The 23,575-nt window shown below is 38.3% G+C and overlaps 1 protein-coding gene across 2 annotated transcripts in view; it reads right to left on the reverse strand.

The window, feature by feature from the left end:
* The window catches only part of ALDH1A2 (aldehyde dehydrogenase 1 family member A2), a 111,074-nt gene that overhangs the window by 64,129 nt on the left and 23,370 nt on the right, over positions 1-23,575 (reverse strand). For both annotated transcript variants that reach the window (XM_044662378.1, XM_044662376.1), the window contains exons 2-4: positions 8,124-8,228; positions 6,808-6,948; positions 3,215-3,344 (exon numbers count right to left, since the gene is read on the reverse strand). In XM_044662378.1, coding sequence (XP_044518313.1) covers positions 3,215-3,344; positions 6,808-6,948; positions 8,124-8,228 — 376 coding nt within the window. The remainder of the gene's footprint in view (positions 1-3,214; positions 3,345-6,807; positions 6,949-8,123; positions 8,229-23,575) is intronic.

Consider the following 23,575-nt stretch of genomic DNA (forward strand, 5'->3'; position numbering starts at 1 on the left):
AGAGAGAGAGAGAGAGAGAGAGAGAGAGAGAGAGAGAGAGAGAGAGAGAGAGAGAGAGAGAGAGAGAGGATGCACCCTGTTGCTCCATGCCAGGGCAATGCCCCAGTACCAATGCACAGTCACACGTGGGCAGAAATGGTGGGTGAGGCTCAGGGTGTGTCGGCAAATTAAATCAGAGAGCCTGCTCTTCCTGGATTGTCTGTCTCCTAGACATCCCCTAATAGCGCCTCTGCTGTGCAGCTGTTTCTAAAATAGGGCAGAAGAACTCATTTGTTGACAAGATCTATGTTCACTAGTAGCTAGGCAGTGACTCTACCCTTTCAAGGGAATCTGAACTAGAAAGTCTGAATGGTGCACTGCTAGAGCCCTCTCCTACATTAAGGAAAGATATTACAAAGGACCCACAATCTAGAGAGGAAGGAAACTCAGAAGTTATACCTAATTCAACCCCCCCCCCTTCATTTTACATATGAGGAAACTGAGTCCTAGAGAGATTAAGTGACTAGCCCGGGGACATACAGGTAGGAGGTGGCAAAGGTAATATTTGAACCCGATTCTTTCCCTATAAAACTAGAGTTCTTTCCCCTGCAGCAGCCTCTGTTGTATTTCTTCTCATTTGTGTGTAATCCTTATCCCTTGGTGCCAATGTGAGAGAAAGAATACTCTTTCCCAAACCATGGGAACTATGGGAATGATTCAATGATTCTCCTCTAATAGGTCTTTCCTGATTCCCTTCTCTTTCTAGTTTGCCTCTCCAAATCAATGTTTATTTGTACTTAAAAACCTATCTATAAATACATTCTAGCAGAATATAAGAATGTAGGAGATGGAAGGAGCCCAGGCTCTCTGGAGTGACCCAGATGCTTTAATCCCTTATTTTCCGGAGGATTACATTTTGCAAAATGGTGACTGGTTTATCTCTCCTTTTTGTTTCAGCTGACACCAATAACCCTTCAAAGACATAATTAGAAACAACTAAATTAAAATTATATTTCTGAATGGGTTCTATGTGAGAACGTAAAGATTTCCTGGCTCAGCAACTCTGGCTTTCTGTAGTCTCTCCTAATATGTTACAATTTTTCTAAGAAAAAAAATAGCATATAGATATAATCAGAATCATAACAGAATGATCTTGAATGAGTGAAATGAATTTATGGAATGAATGAATGAGTGACTAAAATACCACTCCCCACCATTCTTGGTTTCTGACTGAACTTAGCTAGCCTTGCCAAGCCCTATATTTAATCCAAGGATAATTTGGATAATTACTCCATGGCTTAAAGGATAGTGGATCATTTTTTCAGAGTAAGAAGGATGAAGAAAACATTACTGACTTGTGTCTCTGCCTCTGTCCCTAACTCCAGCATCTCACTGCTGCAGAAGTTTCACTGTCCCTAGGTGGCCTGGCTCTGTTGAAATCCGTTCAACTTCTTTCTCAGAACTTAAGACATCCCACGAGTACAATATCAGAGGGGGAAAAGGTTTTTAAAAATAAAATTATCTTACATTTACTTCATAGGTTTTGTTAATTTTTGACCAAAAGCATATCAGCAGTGATGCTCTCTGGGTGAGAGAATTTCCCAAAGATATGCTGCCAATTCTGATAGTCAGGGATAATATTCCCAAAGAACCCATAGGGATAAAATTCATAGCAATGCTTGTGAAGTAACCAGCTCCTTTTGTAGATAAAATTATATCAAATAGGATGGAGCCCCTCCAAAATGTCTCCTTTTTAAAGCTTCAGAAACAAGATCAATCTTTCTCAGAGATCCCAGCATAACCTTATCTAATCAGGCTCTCCCCGGTTGAATTTCCTGAGAATTGAGAGGAAGAAAGAGGCTTTTTCGTGACAGAAATCAACCCAGTGATTACAACCCTCTATCTCTTGGGCAGCTTTCCCTGTGGTTCAAAAGATCTAAAAATGTAAATCACCTATAAAGGTAAAAATTTGTGAACTCTCAAGCATACTACTTGCTGGCCCAGGAGAATCTGGGGACCACATCCTTTGATCTCTTCCCTACGAAGGCCTGCGGGGTTGAGAATCACAGCATGATTCAGGATAGCAAATTTACCCAAACTGAATTAGGAGCCAACCCAATATGTATGCAAAAGCCCCGTCTCCCTATCAGGTCATCCTCTCATAGAATCATCATGAGATATAGCCACACAAAATAAGAACTCTGACTCCTTAAGTGCCCATAGTTCTGCCATCCCCTTGGGATACTTAGAGATGAAGTCATAAAACAAGATTTGGCACTGCTTAAGTCAAGTCTTTATACACTTGGGAATTTGCTTCATGAGAGAGACTTATTCCTGCAAAGGAATAGGAGCTAGAAGTCTAGGAGCTAAACTATAGCCTGAAATTTAACATTCAGCACTTCACCATTCACTAAAATAAGTAAAAATATTTGTAGAAATGTCTTATTTATTCATCCCTTCCTCTCCATTCCCATGTCCCTTCATGCTTGGATTGAGCCATCAGTCTCTTAGCTCCAGCTGGTTATTTTAGCACTTAATTATAAATTAGTTTCTATCGTTCTCTAATTGTTTAATGTCTGTTCATTTTGACCCTTTCACTAGATAACAGATCCCCTGAGGGTTGAGACCTGTGACTTAATATTTCTCTATTCCTCCATGCTGTGTGCACAGCAAATATTTTTAAAATGCTAGCCGATCCATTTAATAATTAAGGTGTACTAATCATTAAGAATTATTACTGATGTTTAGAGAACCCTTTAAAATTTGGAAAGCATTTTACAGACATTTCCTCACTGGCATCTCACAATAAGCCTGCGAAGTCCGGGCCACAGGTTCATTATCCCTATTTTACGAATGAGGAAACTGAGGTAGCCAGTGATTGAGAGCTTTGTCTGTGGTCACATAGTTAATAATACAGAAAGAAAGCATTTGAACTCAAATCATCCTCTCTTCAAGTCCAATACTCATTCTGATATGTGTAAAGTCAGCACATGGGTAAAGAGGCCACGTGGTAGATGTTTGTGAAGGAATTAGGTGAGGTTTTTGCTCAGTTTTTTGTTCTGAAAGTATGTACATTAAATAAATGAGTGTGCACTTGTATGTTTTGTATGGATGCCATTTTGTTGAGGGATGGAAGCATGGGCTGCATGTGGCATATGCAGAGTATTCTTAAATGTCAGGAAATCAAGGAAAAATTATATCCCTTTCATCCCCAAAATACTTAGATTCCACATACCTACAGGAATGGTCATCCCATGAATCTTGTCTGCCCAGCCTGCATAATACCGAAGGGTTTTGATGACACCCTGCAAATCCACATAGAAAGCTTGAAGGAATGGTTTGCCACCATTTAATGATTCCATGGTCTATAGAGAAAAAAAAAGAAGTGAAGGAAAAATCAGGCTCCCCTAGTCAGTATTCCTGTAGTCCATACACCATCCAGCATTACACAGAAAAAAATAAAATAAAATAAAGGATCTGACATAAAGATTATAATGATATCTGGCAAACCAAACTTCCAGGGACCACAAAGAATTTTGGTTTTTTTTTGGAAATTCTAGTTTAGTTTCTATTGCATATAATATTTATGAAAAGTTTCATGATTTCTCACCAAAAAAAATGGACGTAACTTAGCTTTCTCTTTTTGGAAAAAAAAAAAAAGCTCATATCTCCTTGATTTTTAAGACAGCGTATTTTAATGTGGACCTAATTTTTAAGCCACTGATACCAAGAATGTGGACCTAATCCCTACTATTCTGACTTATAGACAGAACACTTCTATAATCAATAGCAAAGATGATAATGCTATTCAAAGTAAGCTCTGTTTTGATAATGATGGTAGTTAGCAGGAGGTAGGGGCTCAAAGACCCCATAAACCATCTAAATCCATATAGAAGCATGGGGACAAGGAACTTAGGGAGAACTTTGGAGAATATAAAATGTTCTCTATAGTTTCCTAGGCCCCTGCTGGGAACAGAACTATCTATAGTGCCCAGGTAATTTATTTACTAGCATCAAATAAGTTCTCCTCTAGGGAAGAAAATACATTAACAGCCAAAGGGTTTAAATTCCCCTCTGTCCACCATCATATGACCAACATCCTTTTTTTTTTTTTTTTAGTAATACTAAATCTTGGTTTGCTGAATGAAAATATCCTATAAAACAACTTCAAGTGATCATCCCATTATCTAATATAAATGGCTGCAGCCTAGGTTAAACATACGACAAAAGACAGAATTTTTAAAACTGAGACTTTCAGATAAGAAAGATGCAATTAGAAGTCCACCCTTAATGATAGGCAAATATAGATTGACAGATAGGATAAACACATGTGTATCTACAGATATGTAGACACAGTTCCTCCTTAAGGAGATTTTTTTATAGCACATATGATTGGGAAAATTATTTTAGTGCCTACCAAGAGGTAATGAAAATGTGCTCTGATTTCACATTCTCTCATTGGAATGAAAAATGCTATTACCGACACAGTAATTTATCCATTTACAACGTGGACAAGATGGTATTCATTTTAAATATCATATTACTTACCTCTGCATGTGTTAGCTCACCAGAATTACAAGGATCAGGAGAAACCATATCCCACTGCTTATTAGTACTTTTTTATGTAGCCCTTGGGATAGGTTTAACATTCTCTAAGAATTAGCATGCTAATAACTAAGATCCCCATAGTGAAGTATAGAGCCTGTGATTACATAGAACCTGGGAAGTCTCTGTTGACTACTGACACTGTCGAAAGTCACTCTATCATTGCTGACTTTCCACCATGCTCTGCTGTGTCTACCTGGCTAGGCTTGGATCTTACCAAGACTCCGAGTGATCAGTAGTATCCTATTGGACTTCAAAGACTGTGAGGTCTGCTGTGGCAGAAAACTGACCACAGACTTTGGATCTCTGTTGTATTAGATCCAAATCCTCTAATCTACAAGCAGAGCTGAGCTAGGTGAGGTATGAAAAGTGATTTAAAAAAAAAAAAAAAGGAAGGATACAAATTGGAAAGGAAATGACATTTCATTTCTATACTCAAATCACTCAAATCTAACTGCAGTAATGAAGTACAATCTTGGCTGTAAACTTATCACACATATAATTAGCCTAATGCCAATTAGCTGATCTATAAAAGATCTACTTTTTACTTTTACAGAGTGAGAAGATCCCAGAGGGGTATTGAAGGTTGAAGCATGAGCAGTGCTAATAATGCAAGTATGAGAAGCCAGGGCGATATGCTAATAGTCCTGAAAGAATAGAGGTTCTGAGTCTGATAGATAATTTAATGCCACAGCCTTCCTCTTGCCCACATTTCTTTAATGATATCAAAATAGGATCTGAAATGACCTCAACAAGCAGCATCAGTAGACTGAGGCTAATTAGATGAAAATTAATACAGATAAATATAAAATCTGCTTTTTAGAGAATTAACTGTACAAATACCAGATAGGGAAGACATTAACTGTACAAATTATTAACTGTATTAAGAATTAATTGTACAAATACCTGTATAAATACAATACAAACTGTACAAATACAAATAAAAATGGGGAAGACATTCCAAGAAGGCAATTTATGTAGAAAAAGACTTAGAGGATGAAATAGAAGAGCTAATATGCTTTTGTGTATGTGTATGTATCTATACATGCCACATTGCTATATATACTGGTCAGATTGTATTTGGAGTATTTCCTAAACTGGGGAAAATTGTTGGGGTGGAGTGTATTCAGAATATAACTGAAATGGAAAAGAGACCTTTAAATCATTTCATATGAGGACTGGTTGGAGGTTGATTGATTTAGTCTACAGAGGAAAAGGCTTTATGGGGATCATGATAGTAATTTTTAAATATATAAAGGGAATTGTTATTTGAAATTGGAAATCACTTGATCTGCTAGCTTCACCATTACAGAATTTAGAATAATGGCTAGAAATGTTTGTTCAATATAAGGGAAAACTTAATAATCAAAGTTCTTACAAATAACTAGAGACAAAGTCAATGCTCTACAATCAAGGGACAGTCAAACAAATCATGGTTCATAAATATAGTAGAATATCATTGTGCTGTAAGAAAGGATGACCATGACGAATATAGGGAGGCATGGGAAATCTCGTATTAACTGATGAGCAGGAAAATAAGCAGAATGAGGATGATAATATATACTTAAGGTAGAATCAAAGGAAAGTATGGACTGATCTCATGATGTTGTCTTCTCTCCATTAAGAGTCCACTATTGGTTGATTGCGATTGACTATCCATCTGCAAGGTCATTCCAATCAATCACACAAGTTCCCTTATAATTCAAAGGTAGTATCAGCATTATATTGGAAGGGATCTCAGAGTTCATCTAATCCAATTCCTACCCAGATCATGAATCTCATCTAATCATATATCTGGCAAGTATGGATCCAAATTCTATTTGATAACTTCTAGTGATGGAAGCTCACTACCTAATAAGGCAACCCATTCCATTTTTGTACAGTAATGATTATAAATGTTTGTCTTGTCTTCACATGAGAAGAAGCCTGTAAAACTCTCTTGATCCTTCTTGAGAGTCTGACATTATATCTTGATTCCTTATAACTGAGAAGAGAATTGCATGTCTGATCCCTCCTTCATCGCTTGATTGCACACAGCCTCATCCACCCCAGGGAAGCACCTTTCTTTCCCCATGTTCACTCATCACTCGCTACCTTTGTCCCGAGCCTCTAGTTCTTCATTGGGATTTTGAAAACAGAAGAACTTTCAGGAAAATGTGAGAACAGAAATCACCCTAGTGGATTTCAATATAAAAGGACAAAGGGTTTTCTTAGGCTACTTACTGAAAGAAGGGCTCTGTCTCTTTCCACCAAGTCGGCTAGCTTGTCCAGGAGACGCCCTCTCTCTGAAGCATCCATTCGTCTCCACACAGAACCCAGAGAAAAAGCCAGGCGTGCAGCTCTCACAGCTTTGTCTATGTCAGCCTGTTAAAGAGAAAGAGAAAGAGACCCAATTGCTCTGAAGTTCTCCTTTGTGATATAATACCCCACCTTAAGGAAGAATAATCTAGTTTCCTGAAAAGTGTATTGACTACTATTAAGGGCACTATCAAGAGACCCCAGACCAGTGTTTATAAATGCTTATGTGTAAATAGGCATTGGTTTATATTTTAATACCAGAAATCTTCATATCCTAACTTTAATGATATAACTTCATTCTTTATAGTATCTTTTAGCAAAATGTGATTTCCTTCCTTATCTCTTTTAATCAGATCAATTTCTACTTTAGCTTTTTCTGGTATCATGATTACTAGTCTTGCTTTTTTCACTTTAGATGCATAAAAAATTCTGCTCCAGCCTTTTACCTTTTATCTGTGTGTGTCACCCTGCCTCAAATGTGTTTCTTGTAAAGGACATATAATAGGATTCTGGTTTTTAATCCACTCTGCTATCTACTTCTGTTTTTTGGGTGAGTTCATCCCATTCACATTCAGAGTTATAATTACTAACTGTGTATTTCCTCCATCTTATTATCCCCTTTAGATCATGCTCTATTCCCTTTCACTCTGTTCCTCCTCACCAGTATTTTGCTTTTTAACACCCCACTTCCCCCTCCCTCCAACTACCTCCCCCTTCCCTTGTCTTATTCTCCTTCTACTTCTCTGTAGGGTAAGATATAATTCTATACTCCAATGAATATACTTGTTTTTCTCCTCTCTGAGAAAGTTACAATGAGAGTAAAGTTTAAGCATTGCCTGTCAGCACCCTTATCCTCCCCTCTCTATAATGATTTTTCATGCCTCTTTATACTCCTGTATTTGTTTTGTGGCATTATTTTAATATTGATTAGAGAGGATTCTCATGGTGACCCAGGGCTTCTCTATTCTACTCTACTACTTTGACTTTGCCCCAATTTCTTCTCCATATCCTAACTTTTACAATTGATTTTTTTCTCCCTACATTGGATTCTTCTCACATCCAGCTCCTTCCTCCTCTCTTCCTCCCTAGCCCAGGCTCTTAGGATGGTAAAAGCTAGAGTAAGTATAGCTCATCAGTCCACAGCATAGTCTAAATTGGCAAACACTGTTCTTAAGAACATGTTCAGTTCTCTTTTTTTAGGGGTAATCTCACAGAGAGTATTCTTTCAACAAAGTCATTACCTTATCTGCTTCTTGAACTTCACACACCTGCTCCCCAGTGGCTGGATTGTAGACTGGAAATACACGCCCACTTTCTGAATTCTGCCACTCATTGTTAATGAAAATCTAGGAGGATAAATATTTTTAAAATATTTATGAAATTGCTGTTAAGATGATCGGCATCTACAAGTTAGCTAGAAGGGATTTCATAGTTAATTTATCTGAATGTTTCACCCAATTCAGAGAACCCAAGTACAGCAAACCTGTGCTTCTAGTCTGCCCACAAAATATTGATAATAATAATTGGAAGAGAAAAGAGTAAAAATCTCACAACAAGGGGTGTAGCTAAGTGGCTTAGTGGATTAAGAGTCAGGCGTAGAAATGAGAAGTTCTGGGTTCAAATCAGACCTCAGACACTTTCTTGCTGTGTAATCCTAGTCAAGTCACTTAAAGTCCATTTCCTAGCCCTTAATGCTCTTCTGCCTTGGAATCAATACACAGTACTGATTCTAAAATGGAAAGTAAGAATTTTTTTGTGTGTGTTTTTTTTAGGGGAACAGACAAGAGAAAAAAAACTATAAAAAACTTCATAAGAACTCAATGAGAACTCACAGAAGACGCATGTCAAGGAAGGATATAGAGGTTGATTAGTCACTGAAAGAAGAGAAGAGAAAGATAAGATGCAGTTATTAGTCTGATTTCATTAAAAGACCCCACAGATAACAGCTGAGAGTAGCTGTTTACATTAGGAAACTGACAAGAAAATTCTAATTGCAGGTAAAAGTATCTTGTGCCAGGTGAGGAAGACAGGTAGGAAAATTCATTTTAAAACTTTGTGCACATGGCAGTTAGAGTTAGTAGCAAAAACAAACAAACAAAAAACAAAAAAGAACTGAAGTTTCACTTTCAGCAAATATCAAAAGTAAACTAGTGACTTACAGAGACTGCTAGGTTTGTGTTCCTTCCAAGGACCTAAGCTATCATGTATTCAGAATATAAATTGGTTGCCCTGCTAGAGACAATGAAAGGGAGCTCCTTTTTAGCTTATAGGGGAGAGGTTTAGGGCTCTTTGAAAGAATGGATAAAATACTTTAGAAAGAAAGTAAAGAAAAGAAACCTGAAAAGCCATAAAAAGAGAAGGAGGAGGAGGAGGAGAAAGAAAGAAAAGAGAAAGAAGGAAGGAAGGAAGGAAGGAAGGAAGGAAGGAAGGAAGGAAGGACTTTCTCTGTGCCAAAACCTGTGCTAAGCACTTGTGAATACAAATTTAAAAGCCAGATAATTCATGCCCTCAAAGAACTCACTATAGTTGGAAGATACAACACATAAAAACAAATTCAACTAAAGACAGGGTTTTGCTGGTAAATATTTAACAACCTGGCTGGGATTGGAGGGTAGGGGTGAAGTTGGGGAAGGGTAAGCCTACACACTTTAAAGTTTTATCTGTATTATTAACACTTTCTTAAGTCTAGACAAAACAATAAATCAAGCTCTGATTTGTAGCATGATTTCTGAGGTTTAAATGCTCACACTAAAAATTTAACAAACAGCTCTCAGCAGCCCATTAGAGTGGGTTCCAGCACACCCCTTGGAGACAGGGTAGATGGAAAGGCACAAAGGTCCTCAGTGTATAGTGGTAGGGAGAAAAGCAAGGTGACCTTATAATATGCCAAAAGAGTAAGCTTATACAAGATGAAAGAGGTAAGAAGTTCCACTATATTCTTCTCTGGTCATATAGCGTTTCAAATGTGTTCATTCCTGGTGTCATATTTTATGAAGGATATTGACAAACTGAAGAGTGTAAAGGGAGAAGACCCCCAAATGGTAAAGGGATTGAAAAATACACCATGTTAGGATCTGTGACTGCTCAGTATGGAAAGACTGCATAGAAAACAAGGAATAATAAAAGTCATCTTACAGGTTTAACTGAAGGAAGTTGAAGATGCTTTAGCCCTTTTGGTCCATAATTTTATTATAATAAAATGATGGCTTCATCTATAAAATGGCAGCAAATAATAAAATGGAGGGTGGCAGTATGGGGGAGGATAGCTGATGAAATTGTTTAATGTCCCTATATCAAACTCTTCAAACATTTTGTAGAATCATACATAAAGAAAAAGAACTAGTAGTTGAATTCAAGATAAAAAATGATGATCAATGGATCCATTTTGCTCTGGAGAGAGGTTTAAATTTTTGATGATTTCTGAATGTCCAAAAATCTTATCTTCAAACAGCAGTGAGCCAGATCAGTAATTTTTGTCTATAAAATGATTCTAGATGTCAAAAGAACTGACTTCAAATTCTGCCTCTGACTCATAAAGGTTGTTTTATCCTACACATCACTTTGCATATCTGTGTCCCAAGCAATACAGTACAGAAAGACTGTGAGGCTGCTTTTGATTACTGGATGAATCTTCCACACCGGAATTTCCTCCACACCAATCAAATCACATGTCTACACTAAAAAACAAACAAGGAACCCCTTTAGATTTAAACAAGGAGACTACTTGATCAAATCTTTTTTTCTCTTCACTGACAATCTAAAAGCCTTCTGAAAATATTTTGATTTTTTTGGCTGTGCCATTGACAAGCTCCCTTAAAGATAACATTTCCCAACTCTGTACTGACATCTAATTTTCTTGGCAAGTTGTTGAGCAAATGTTTCCACAATACTTGAAGCATCTCAGCTTCCCTGAATGGTTTCAGAAATATCTAAGTCCTGTGTGAAAAAAAAAAACAAAAACAAAAACAAAACCTTCCTATCATATTTTAACAGGTCACCTTACTCTCAAAAAAAGATAATTCTCAACTTGGCTTTCCTCAAAAAACTAAATGAAACAGATTAAAAAAATACACTTATCTAAATTTGTTGCCAATTGAATAATACAAAGAACAAAATAGATCTAAACTTTTAATTCAACTCAGCCAACATTTATTAATTAGTACCTACCTTCCAGGATTGTTGTGAGGATCAAATGAGATAATAATTGCAAAACACTTAGCACAGTTCCTAGTACACAAGCTATATAAATGTTAGTTATTATTATTACTATTTGTACTGGGCTTAGTTACATGGGGAAAAAATGAAACTAGCCCTCAAGGAGAATACAGGGATAAGTTAGAAGTGAATGTTTCTTTTTTTCATCTGACTTTTCAATTATTGCTAAATTCTATGTAGAATCAAGACAGGGGTGGTAATGATGTTCTCTCTCCTTTGAAAGTGAATCAATAGAGGGCAAGTAGGTGGTTCAGTGGTTTGAAAGCCAAGCCTAGAGACGGGAGGTCTTAGGTTCAAATCTGGCCTTGGACACTTCCCAGCTATGGGACCCTGGGCAAGTCACTTAACCCCCATTACCTAGTCCTAGTCCTTACTGCTCTTCTGCCTTAGAACCAATACATAGCTTGAAAAAGAAAGGAAAGAAGAAAGGGAGGAAGGAAGGGAGAAGAGAGGAGAGGAGAGGAGAGGAAAAAGAAAAGAAAAGAGAAAAAAAGAAAAGTGAGTAAATAACTATTGACTAGGGAAGACAGAAAATGTAAGATACTTCACAATCCAGTTCCTCCTTATCTTTCTTACTACATTTTATGTTATCTTATTTTTAATACATTATCTTATTGTTTAATACACAATCTATATTTAATACATTACCAGAGAGAAACTGGCCTACCTCCTTCTTCTAGAAAATTTAGAAGAGATTTCGCAGAGAATTAACAATCTGAACTGATCCCCAAAGAAAGAAATGGATACTGAGAAGGAGAGGTAAGGAACAAACTCCTGCAAGAGAGGTAACTCCTCTGAATAGACATAGGTCCAAGATGGCTCGCCTTCTCACTGGCTACAGGGTAGAATGGCTGATCTCTTCAACCAACAGATAGAAGTTTCCTGCGCCCCATCCATTGCTTTCATCCAAAAGTCAGTGCCCTATAATCACAGTAGATGATTTGAGATATTTCTTTAATTTAATCAGAACTAGAAATAGCCAACTTTATTGTTTAGGATCATTTCTTCATCAAAATCTTCCTAATTTGAACAGGAACCTTGTCAAATCCACCTCATTTACCTTTTAAAAAATGATATCATCTCATGATTGTCTGGAGGAATTTGTTTCCTCTTGCCTAGAGGCTGAACGATAAAACAAATGACCAGTTAAAATTACTCTCTGCCCTGGAGTTCTAAAAGTCCATGATTCTGATGCAAGCAAATTATAGCATTACTAGTCCATAAGTCAAGTCCTCTGGCGATAGGATGTTTATGGATATTTTCACAGTTTTTTCCATGTCTCTAAGTTAGAAAAGAACCTCTGTTAAGATGGAAGGAAGGAATAGATGATGACTGAGTAGCAGGCTTCCTGAGAAGCACAGAAACACAAGAACTTCCTCAATCATGGCAGGCTATGACAGACAAATGGAAGACAGAGAATGGGCCGGGATATGTGTCAGAAGTGCTGTCATCATGAGATGTCCTTTTCATAAAATAGCTAAGGCTTGAAGTAGAATTGAAGCCCTCTAGTATCTTGATAATTGCCTCAGAATTTGTCTTGAGAAGCCCAATGTACAGATTTACAGTAAAGTCCCATGAAAACATAGGCATCTGGAAAATCCTAAATAATCATGAGGGAGGGGGGAAGAAGGAAAAAAATAGAAAGTGGAAGAAGAAAGAAATCAAAACAGAGCTAAAGGAGGAAAGATATGAAATTAAAAGGAAAAAAAGAAAAGATAGACTGCAAACCAATCACTGATTAGAGGGATAAAAGAAAAGAAGTTTGGACAAGAGTACACTGATGAAAGTAAGAAGAGACTAAATTAGAAAAAATAAAGAATATGTAGAAAGGGATAATTATGTCAGGGACAAAAATAATCTTAACGTGTTAAAATAAACTTCCTCCATAAAATAAATTTGAGACTGAAAATAACTAGGTTATATACAGTCCAAGTACTTTTTAAAAGTTAAGACAACGACCTCTCCAAAATTTGGTGATGGGGAGAAAGAGGAGAAAGTAAGAGAAAAATGGGGTTATTATGCACACACAAAAATCAAAAAGTGAAAAATTCATTAATTGGTTGTTCTGTCTACTCACCACTAAATAACCAGTTAAATTCTTCATTCCGCTAAAAAGCAATGATTTCTCTAGCCAAGATTAGGTGAAAGACTAAAAAAAGGGGGAGAGTGAAGAGAGTAAAAACAGCCAAGAAGAATGTGAAATATGAGTGTGGACTCACACTATTATTTAATGGGAAAATGGAAGAAATTGTACTGCTATTATATTTTTCACATAATCTGGTTGTGATCAGTTCTTGCATTCTTTTGTATCCCCAAACAATAGAAAGTGGCACAAAAAGGGAAATGTGGTTCTCTGCCTCCCTGGCACAGGCAGTCAACCTTAATGGCCAAAAAAGAAAGAATGCTTAGCACAAGAGTCTCTCAAAACCCAAACATGTCTACAGCGAATGGGAGTTTTATTTGTCTCTTTTCTATCCGGTTACTTAAAAAAAAATTTTTTTTTAATTTTTTAAGAGCAAGTGGGTGAAAATCTAAAAATTTGAGATCAATGTATTTAAAGTCACATTTTTGTCATTTATGAGGTATCTATCTCTCTAGATCTACATCTCCCTGTCTGTCTGTCTGCTTCTCCTCTTCTCCCTATCTGTCTCTTTCCTTCTTCGAGTGTCCTTTTCTGTCTCTGCCTCCTGAGGCCCTTTATCCATTTGTATCTTTTCTGAAGCATGGCATGCATCTCTTCCAGGCATGTGCTGGTCCTGAAATCTGTACACATCTGTCTTCCTCTCCTCGATGTCCTTGAGTCTGCACCAATCTATTTCTTCTAGCATCTGCCTTCCACAAGTACAGAGTTGCTCAGGTCCTGCACAGATCTGACCAAAGTAAACTGTCAGAGGAGTTCAGAAGTCCTTCACAAATTTAAGTCCTGGAAAACGCCTTTGAGACAAATGGATCAGAGTTTACTGCTTGCATCTGCAACAGTGAAGCCTCCAAAAAGTGTATAAAAAAAATATGTTTAGTAAATGGACCACTGCCAAAATGCTCTCCTTGGCGAAGATGTTCTCCAAAGTGCCTGATGTACTCCTTTCCCATCCCCGTCTCTTCTGTTCCTCCCCTGCCTCCTTCCTCGCTTCACTACGGGTCCCAGCGTTTCCTTTGCACGTGCAGAATCCGGGCATCTCTATTGCCTGGTCCTTGAACAGCCCAACTAAAGGCAAGGGAGCTGGCACCATCCACCGTGCCATTTGAGCCAGGAACAGCCCCAGGTTGGGTGGGCCATAGCCCCTCCACCGAAGGAGCACGGCTTGGCATCGTATTGGGCTAGAAAGTAATGGGAACTTGCTACTGGTAATGGCTAATGTCCTTCTCTTCCTGTTCCACTTTCTATAAACAAGGTAATGCCTATACAAGCTCATTACTGTAAACTGAGCACATTTAAATTGGCAGTAAAACCTGAGTATTTACTCTCGTGCACATATAAAGTGCCTCATCCAATGTTTTGGAAATGTTTCAACTCTTGAAACCAAGCAGCTGGCAGCTTTACAAGCCAAACCTTACACTTAAATAACTCACTTTGGAAAGTTTTTTGGTATCCCGTGTCAGGTAGTACCACTCAACAGACATTCACTCCACCACCGCTTGGATTCTTTGGCTATAAATTTGCATTCACAGGGGCTTTTATTACTCCTCCAGCACTACAGACTCCAATGGCTGTTGATTAAATGTATATATCCTGTGCATTTAATCTGACTTTCTTTATGGCCACTTCGTAAAAATGCCACAGGTTGGACAAGCGATGACGCATCACGAGGACCTGGAATCCCTGCAAAGCCTCAAATTAGGTTTTTTTTTCCCCCTCCTCTTTTATTAATAGTGACCACTGCGTGGCCTTGCTCTAAATCAGCAAAACTATTTGACAGCAAATGCTCCTATCTATGGATTATATATAACCCGTCCTGAACACCAGATGAAAAAAGGGATAACCCCAGGAAAGGAAGGGCTTGCTTCCATGTAAATCATGTTACAAATTGGACAACACCCAGAGAGTTCATTGTTCGACCTCAATTGTGAAGGCCATTCCCATTTACTATTCCCCTGGAATCAATGTTAATTAAGGCAGACCCAGACCATAAATCAGCCCTGGGTTTTTACAACTTAATTCAGCATTAAGCATATATATTTAAATAAAAGGTAACTGATTAACCAGTGGAGTTTTCCAGAAATTGTTGAAGCTGTTTCTTTAGAACCCAATCATGTTACCTTCCTTTTTGTGACTGAAAGGAAGGGGGTGAGGGGGAGAAGGAGAGAGGGCATCTTATATAAAGGATGTATTAAAGCAGCCTACCAACACTGCTGGGATGGGGAGAGGTCGAGGAGAACACTAAATAAGACAAAAGAGAATGGGGGGAAATTAAAAGGGAGCCAGTTAGCATTTTCTCAAAGTAACCCACCTTCCCAACTCCCTTGAAATCATTACTATGACTCTCAACCGAAAGGAAAGAAAATGCTACGTGCCCTCGTTTTATAAAGTACATGACAGGCAGCTTGTGCAAAGCAGTAGAGCTCCCACCAAAACATGGCACCCATTAACCTAGCCCAGAGAAGTCAATGGAGTAGGCCTCCGAGGAGAATGCTCAATTGTAGAGGAGGCAGAGTCTAATCAATCAAAGCTCAAAACCCCTCAATGCCTCCCCCCCGGACCCCGAAACGGAGCATCGGGAGCTTCCAAAAAGTAAGCCCTTCTCCAAGAATTGAGCTAAAAGTGGTGTCTACACAAGCCTGCTCAGGTAGAAAGTAGTACAAAGAAAAAAATGGAGAATGGAGACGGTGTGGACAGAAAATCTAATAATGGATCTTTTTATTTTAACTTTTAAAAATACAGATCTGGCCTGCTTTCTAATTCCCATTAAATTCTGTTCTCAGCTCATGGTCCATCTGCTGTTATACCTGGCCTAGAATGAATGACATGGATGAATTGACTCAGTTGGCAGCTCATTCAATTGTATGTCAGCCTCCACAAAAGGGATTCATCGATTGTTATAATTACCTCTTTTAAGGGGCTGCAAGTTTCATGAGGAATCCCTGCAATATTCTAAGAGTTAATGCAGTCAGCACAATTTCAGCTGTAAAGGCAGCATTGGCAGGATCTCACCATCCACAAGGAAATCCCTCTTCCACTTGAATGTGTTTGAAACATTCTCCATTACGGTGGCAAATACCTTTGCAAAGCAAAACTTTATATCTTGCTTAAAATTAATAACCCAAAGTTGTCACCATTGTCATATGTCTGTGGTTGCATATACTAAGGGATATTGTATAATTCTAACATAAGGACATTTGCGTCAGAGCTACATTGTTGGAAGAGAGACGCCAAAGTTGAATTCCTCTCTACTGGGGAAAATATAGTTTGGATTAAATTTTGGAAATTGTACAGTATTTTTTTTTCAATGACCCTTATCTTCCATCTTAGAATCAATCCTGTGCATTGGTTCCAAGGCAGAAGAGCAGTAAGGGCTAGGCAATGGCAGTTAAGTGACTTACCCAGGGTCACACAGCCAGAAAGTGTCTGAGGGCAGATTTCAATTCAGGACCTCCCATCTCTATGCCTGGCTCTCAATCCACTGAACCACCTATCTGCCCCTTCTACAGTACTTTCAACACTCCCAAGCTATTCACACACACACATACACAAACACACAAACACATACACACATACACACACACAACTTCTTAGCACCAAAAATTTCCCATTGATGCTCCCTGGCTATAAATTGCAGATTATTATATATTAAGCAAAGAATCAAAGTTATACATGATCTGAAAGGCAATAGGGAAATGGACGGTAGACATAATTAAACTATCTCATTTTATCAATAATAATTTACATGCAAAAAGTGGTGAAAATGATTATTATCAGGATATTTTTGATTGGAAAAGGCATGCCACTGGTCAGGTAGCAAGAGCAATGGATAAGTAATCCCCTGAGTTCTACACTGGTTCTCATAAATGTAAACTTGGTTGTCTTTTTAAAATATTTTGATAGGAATATTTCATTCCTTTGTAACCCTATGTATTTTATTTTATGCGCTTAAAAAATTCTGAGAAGGGGTCCAAAGGCTTCACCAGACTGGTATAAAAAAAGATTAAGAACCCCTGACCCAGAAAGACACCTCTAAACCTCTTATGGAAGATTCAGGGGAAGTCATGGACAAGAAACAGACAGTGAGGTGTGGACAGGACAGATCTACAGCTCTGGAAGGCAAATCCACATGAATGAGGTCACAGATCCAACAAAGTAAGAATACACCAGTGCCCAGATTTAATTTAATCTAATTTAATTTAATCATTGTTTTCCTCTTCACATTGCAGATGTTGGGCACACCTCTGGCTCTGTGTTTGACTGCTATGACCAATATGATTACTGGTCAGGTTGCTATGGGGTTGATCTACTGGAGCAAATGTGGTGAGAGAGGTCAGTCTTAATGGTTTTGGACAGTGGAGAGTTTTAAGCAAAAATCAGAAACTGAGTCCATAATCAGGCAAGAGAAAAGTGCTATAATAGCATGTATACTGCATGCAAAATTGACACTAGCTCCTCATGTAGCTACCTGCCTACTCTATAAGTTTTGAATATGAACTATTAAAAAACAAAAACTATTTCCCCTTATTTTCTTTCTACCTAGAAAAGGTTGGCATTTCAAGCCAATAAGAAACAGAAGTTATTCTGACCCCCTCCCACGATTCTGAGGAGTTTCCATCATACAATGATGAATGTAAGAGAATGCCCATCAATTATCACAAGATATTATCCTTTGAGTGTCCAGGTTTACCTTCTCTTCCCTGAGAGAAGAATCATCAGCTCTTTCTTATATGGATTGAAGTTAAGGCAGTTTGCTTCATCCAAGACAGAATTTCAGATTGACGTTGATTTCAGAAGAAAAAGCCCTGATTCTGTACTCAGGGACCTGAGATCCAATCCTACCTACCTCGAATGCTTACTACTTACATGACTTTGGAGAAATCATTTAACTTCCCTCGACCTCCTCAGTTTCCTCATCTTTAAAATGAATGGCCCTGTGGTCCCTTCTAGCTCTAGACTTCTGATCTCTGGTTCAATGTCTATTAAATAAATGCAATTTAAAGGCTAACACTGTCAGTCATTGACCATAAAGTCAGTAAGACTTGAGTTCAAATCGAGCCTTAGACCCTTACTAGCTATGGGATCCTGAACAGATTTGCTTTAGTTTCTTCATCTTTAAAACAATGCCTACTTCCCAAAGGTAGTCATAAGAATAAAATGAGTTTGTAAAGCACTTTGCAAAACTTAAAGCACTATATAATGTTAGCTATTATTATCTGGTACTCATCATCCTTTATTTCATATTCTTTGTTTGTGTGCTTATTTTCACACTAGACTGTAAATTCCTGAAGAATGAAAACATCTGGCCACAAAGCTTGCCCACAGTTGCCTAAGATGATACTTTATGGTTACTGAATCAACTCTCCATGACTCTAATTGAGGTTTTCTTGGCAAAAGATACTGATTTGCCATTTCTTTCTCCAGTTCATTTTATAGATGAAACACTGAGGCAAACAGAGCTAAATGACTTGCCCAGGGTCACACAGCTAGTAATTATCCGAGACCAGATTTGAACTCATGAAGATGAGTCTTCCTGATTCCAAGCACAGTGCTCTTATCTACTGTGTCACCTAGCTGTCCTAAGAAGATTGTAATGTGATTCAATTCAACAAATATCAACTCAGTGATCTGTGGATTATTGGAGAAACTAGAACTATGTTCCCTTCACCTGACTACCATTAATCATGTCATTGTATAAAATTTGGAAACATCTAGGTAAAGAAATTGATCTATTTGGTAAGATCATCTCAATGAGAACCAAATATTGTTCTAAACATCAAGGAATCATTAAATGACTTCCTCCTGCATCCCACTTTCAGTAGCCACTTGATAAACTGTTATCAAAATAACAGGAACACTTGAGGCTGAGGGAAGCATGTTAGCTTTCACAGGAGAGCATTCTCTACTTCTGGCCATGATTGACAATTGCCATAGAATTCATTCCAGGTTCAAAAGTGACTGCACTTTTTCTAAGTGTTTCACACTCAAAAGCACAAACAACAACAACAAAAAAAAAATTTTTTTTTTGCACCGTATTTCCCTCCATGCACTCTCTATTCCAGTCAAACCTGCCCAATTGCTATTCCCCAAACCCAAAATTCCATCTCCCACCTCCCGGCCTTTGCATACATGGTCCTACATGCCTGGAAGGTACTCTACCCTCATCTCAGCTTCACAGAATCCTTCAAAGCCCAACTCAAGTACTACCTTCTGCATGAAGTCTTCTCAGATAACTCCAGTCATTAGCAGTCCTTCCCCTTTGAAATTACTTAGTAGGAGGCACTAGGGATCCATAAGACAAAAATGCAACAGTCTTCCCCACCCTGAAGGAGTTTACATGCTGGGGAGGGAATACATATCTGCAAGGAAGCAAATATAAAGTATATCTGTAGGAAAATAAGGATTCAATAAGTGATTAATCTTGCTAGGGAGGGCAATGGACCATATAGGGACACCCCCCAAAAAATTGACTTTCCAACCCTTTCCCATATATTTTCTTAAACAATTCACTAAAACTCTCCAATAAGTAAATTCCTTCATCCAATATAGCTCAGCATCTACTCTCAATTTATAATCTTAGAGGGCTGCCTAACCCTGAGGCTAACTGCCTAAACAACTAGAGATTAAATAACTTGTGCAAGGTCATATAAATAGTGTCAGAGACAGAATTTGAAACTCACACTCTTCTTCTCACTTTGAGGCTGACGATCTATCCACTTGGTCACCTTGGTGACCTCTGCTACTTCCTAGTTGGGTGTCCTTGAGCAAGTCACAGAAACCCTTTGGGTCTCAGTTTCCTTATCTGTAAAAGGAAAGGTTGGACCAAATGGCCCCTTGAGTCCCTTCCAACTGTAGACCTTGCATCCCAATAGAATGCAAGTGTAAGTAGAACTCCTTCATTTTGATGTGTATGTCCCCAATGCCTTGCACCTAGTAGGTACCCAAAAATATTTATGGATTTACATTAAAAGGTCTACCTCAAAATGTAGAACGTTTTCAGTGAAAAACAAACCAGGTGGAAAAGTGGTGACTCCATCCACAAACATTTTATAATATATATTCAGGTCATCACTAGAAACAGCTGGCCACCTCCCCCCAACCCCATCCCCTTCCATACACACACACACACACACACACACACACACACACACACACACACACACACACACACACACTCCTAACAAATGTTTTCAGTTTCCTGTTGTGGCAGCATGCTGTTAGCCAAGACTAAATTTAACAGCCAAGGACTATTAGAGCAATATTTTAAAACACATTATTGAATGAATATCGTTTTGCTTGATCCAAATAAAAAGAGAGCTGTTTTGGTTTGACATGAGAATTGGAAGAGACCCTAGAGATGCTCTGTAGTCTGTCTTTATGGATAACTAAACGATAATCCAGAGACGTTACACAGCTAGTATGGTAGGAGAACTGAGGCTAGAATTCACATCCTCCTGGTTTTCGGTCCAGGCTCCTGCCATAATTAGAATTCTTGCTGTTCTTTACCCAGAGATTAAACTTGGACTAGGAGAATGGTCTTGACTCAGGGGACTGACCAGAAAATATGACTAAATGCTCACTGAATCTAATTCTCGTTGTCTCCCTTGGCCCCTGGAACTCTATGCAGCCGGAGGAATTTGGCCAGTCATTTTCTTTCTGTAGAGCGATCAATGCAGGTGACAACAACGCAACTTTTCATTTCCTTTCTTGAAGCCATGATGTGTTAGTGAAACAGTGGTGATTTACATTCCTTAAGTGATATTGCTTCGTGACGGGGTCCCTTGGCCATTTTCTGCAGCCTCCCCAGGTGCAGAAGCAAGAATTGTGCCAGAGGACAGACAGCAGCCAGGCTGTTGCAATCCTTAGAGATGGAATTATTTTCCCTAGGACTTAATAAAGAATGGTTTTGTGCTCTTGTGACACTAGAAATATATTTCTAGTCCAGGAAGAGGATTTTAAAATCTATCCAAACCATAATGGCTTCCCACAGGAGGACGGGTTCTGGGTGAAGGGAGAAATGGATGGAACTTTCTAAATAGCTAATTTAGTAGCTGGTTACAGTTTCATTCCATCAAAGTGACCCCCCTTTTTTCATATATGGCTTTGCCTTTAGAGTCTTGGGATGGGAAAGAAGGGAAGGAAGAGAGAGGGCATCAAGTGCCAAAGTCTTTTTATGAAGTGGCCACAGCTGTTTGGCTCTGAGCATCTTCTCCTGGCTGAAGGAATGAAGAAACATGTAATGGCACTTTGCTGGGGACAGTCTACAGAGGCATCTGAAAAATCTGGCAGCGTAATTTCCTTTTGTAAATATTTCATAATGTCCCAGATTCTGGGCACCTGGGCCTGCTCAGGAAATGTCATATCCTTTCCTATCTCGGGAACTTAATTTCCTTTCCTCTGGAATGTTCTCAAGAGTCCTAATGATTCTGCTTACTTAATGGGACTGAGGGAGTTAGTTTGCCAATTCCCACCTCTGATACTTCCTAGTTGGGTGTCCTTGAGCAAATCACAGAAACCCTCTGGGGTCTCAGTTTCCTTATCTGTAAAAGGAAAGGTTGGACCAAATGGCCCCTTAAGTCCCTTCCAGCTATAAATCTATGTATGATCTTATGATTTCCAAGCCTTGATGGAAGATCTCAGATCTCCTGGTCTCCTGGAATGTGAGACGGATAGTTTAACACATGGTGGCTTCAGGTAGACATTCTGAAGAAAGACCAGAGTGGGCTTACTTTGAAAGCAATCAGATCAGGCATATTGCAAGCTTTGAACCTCTTAAAGCCTACCAGGAGGAGGAGAAGATATCTGGATCACTTTCCCTAAGGCAAGAGAAAGGAATGTTTGGCATTTTTTATTAATAAGGGCCAGGTATTGATGATTTTCTATCCTTACTGAATCTTTGACATGAATTTGCCAAGTTTTATTTCAATTAAAAATATTTTTTAAAGTAGAAAAGCTTTTAAATGATTACAAGACTTACAATAGACTGCTAAAAAAAAGCTGAGTCTTGTCAAGTTTGCCCCCCAAATTGCCTTATGGTCCTTAGGAGATGACCACATGGCAGACCAGCAGTCAATATGATTTAGGCGTATTGAAAACTAACTTTTTTTATTATTAAAGAAAAGAATAGAGGAATGATAACATAGAAGATAGACATGGACCTAAACAATCCTATATTTTTAATTCAGTCATTTTACAGTCATAACTGACCCTCTGTGACCCCATTTGGAATTTTCTTGGCAAAGATTCTGAACTGGTTCATCATTTCCTTCTCCAGTTCATTTGACAGTTGAGGAAACTGAGGCAAACATGATTGACTTTCTATAGATGTATGATCAGTTAAATGACTTTGTGGATCTTCCCACTAAAAGGAATGTCCTTCCTACACTAAATAAGAACAACAGAAGGACTTTATGAAGTACCTGAGGGTGATACAGCACAAACTGCTACTCACTTAGAAGTTTGCAATCTATGGTTCAGTAAATGGATCATTGGATTTAGGCATGGAAAACCTCAGTCACTTGTTTCCCTTACTGGACTTCAGTTTTCTCATCTGTAAATGAAGGGGTTGGACTAGATGAACTCTAAGATTCCAAAAGAATTCCAAATGCTGTGATTCCATTGTTAATATGGGCTTTTGTGAAGGTAACAAAAACAACCTTCTCTATGTCCCATGAAATTCAACTCAACAATTCTTTATAAAGTGCCTCTAGGGGACAGCGGAGTGGCTCAGTGGATTGAGAACCAGGACTAGGGATGGGAGGTCCTGGGTTCAAATCTGATCTCAGACACTTCTTCACTGTGTGACCCTGGGCAAGTCACTTCACCCCCATTGCCTAGCCCTTACCGCTCTTCTGCCTTGGAAAGAATACATAGTATTGATTCTGAGATGGAAGGTAAGGGTTTTATAAATAAATAAGTAAAAAATAAAAATAAAATGCTTCCAGTGGAGAGAGTCCCATGCTAGGTACTATTAGACTAAAACTTTTTTAGAAATTAGATAAAAATATAGTATTTGATTACAAAGAACTTATGGTCTTTGTTGCTTCTTTGTAAGCCTCTATGTATATAAGGGCAAGGACTATATTCCTGTGTACCTCTAACACCTAGCACAGTGTTTTACACATCGCAAGTACTTAAAAATTCTTGCTGAGTGAATGAAAATAAAATGAAGGCTCTCTTTGACCCAGGAATTCTATGCCAGGCCTGTATTCCAAGGAAGTCACTAACTGAAAAAAAAAAGTTCCATGTATACCATTTACATATCTTTTTGTGAGAGTAAAAAACTGTACATAAAATTGATGCCCATTGATTGGGAAAACAAACAAAGGGTGATGCAGGAAT

This window comes from Gracilinanus agilis, chromosome 2 (assembly GCF_016433145.1).
Source record: "Gracilinanus agilis isolate LMUSP501 chromosome 2, AgileGrace, whole genome shotgun sequence".
In the NCBI taxonomy this organism is placed as follows: domain Eukaryota; kingdom Metazoa; phylum Chordata; class Mammalia; order Didelphimorphia; family Didelphidae; genus Gracilinanus; species Gracilinanus agilis.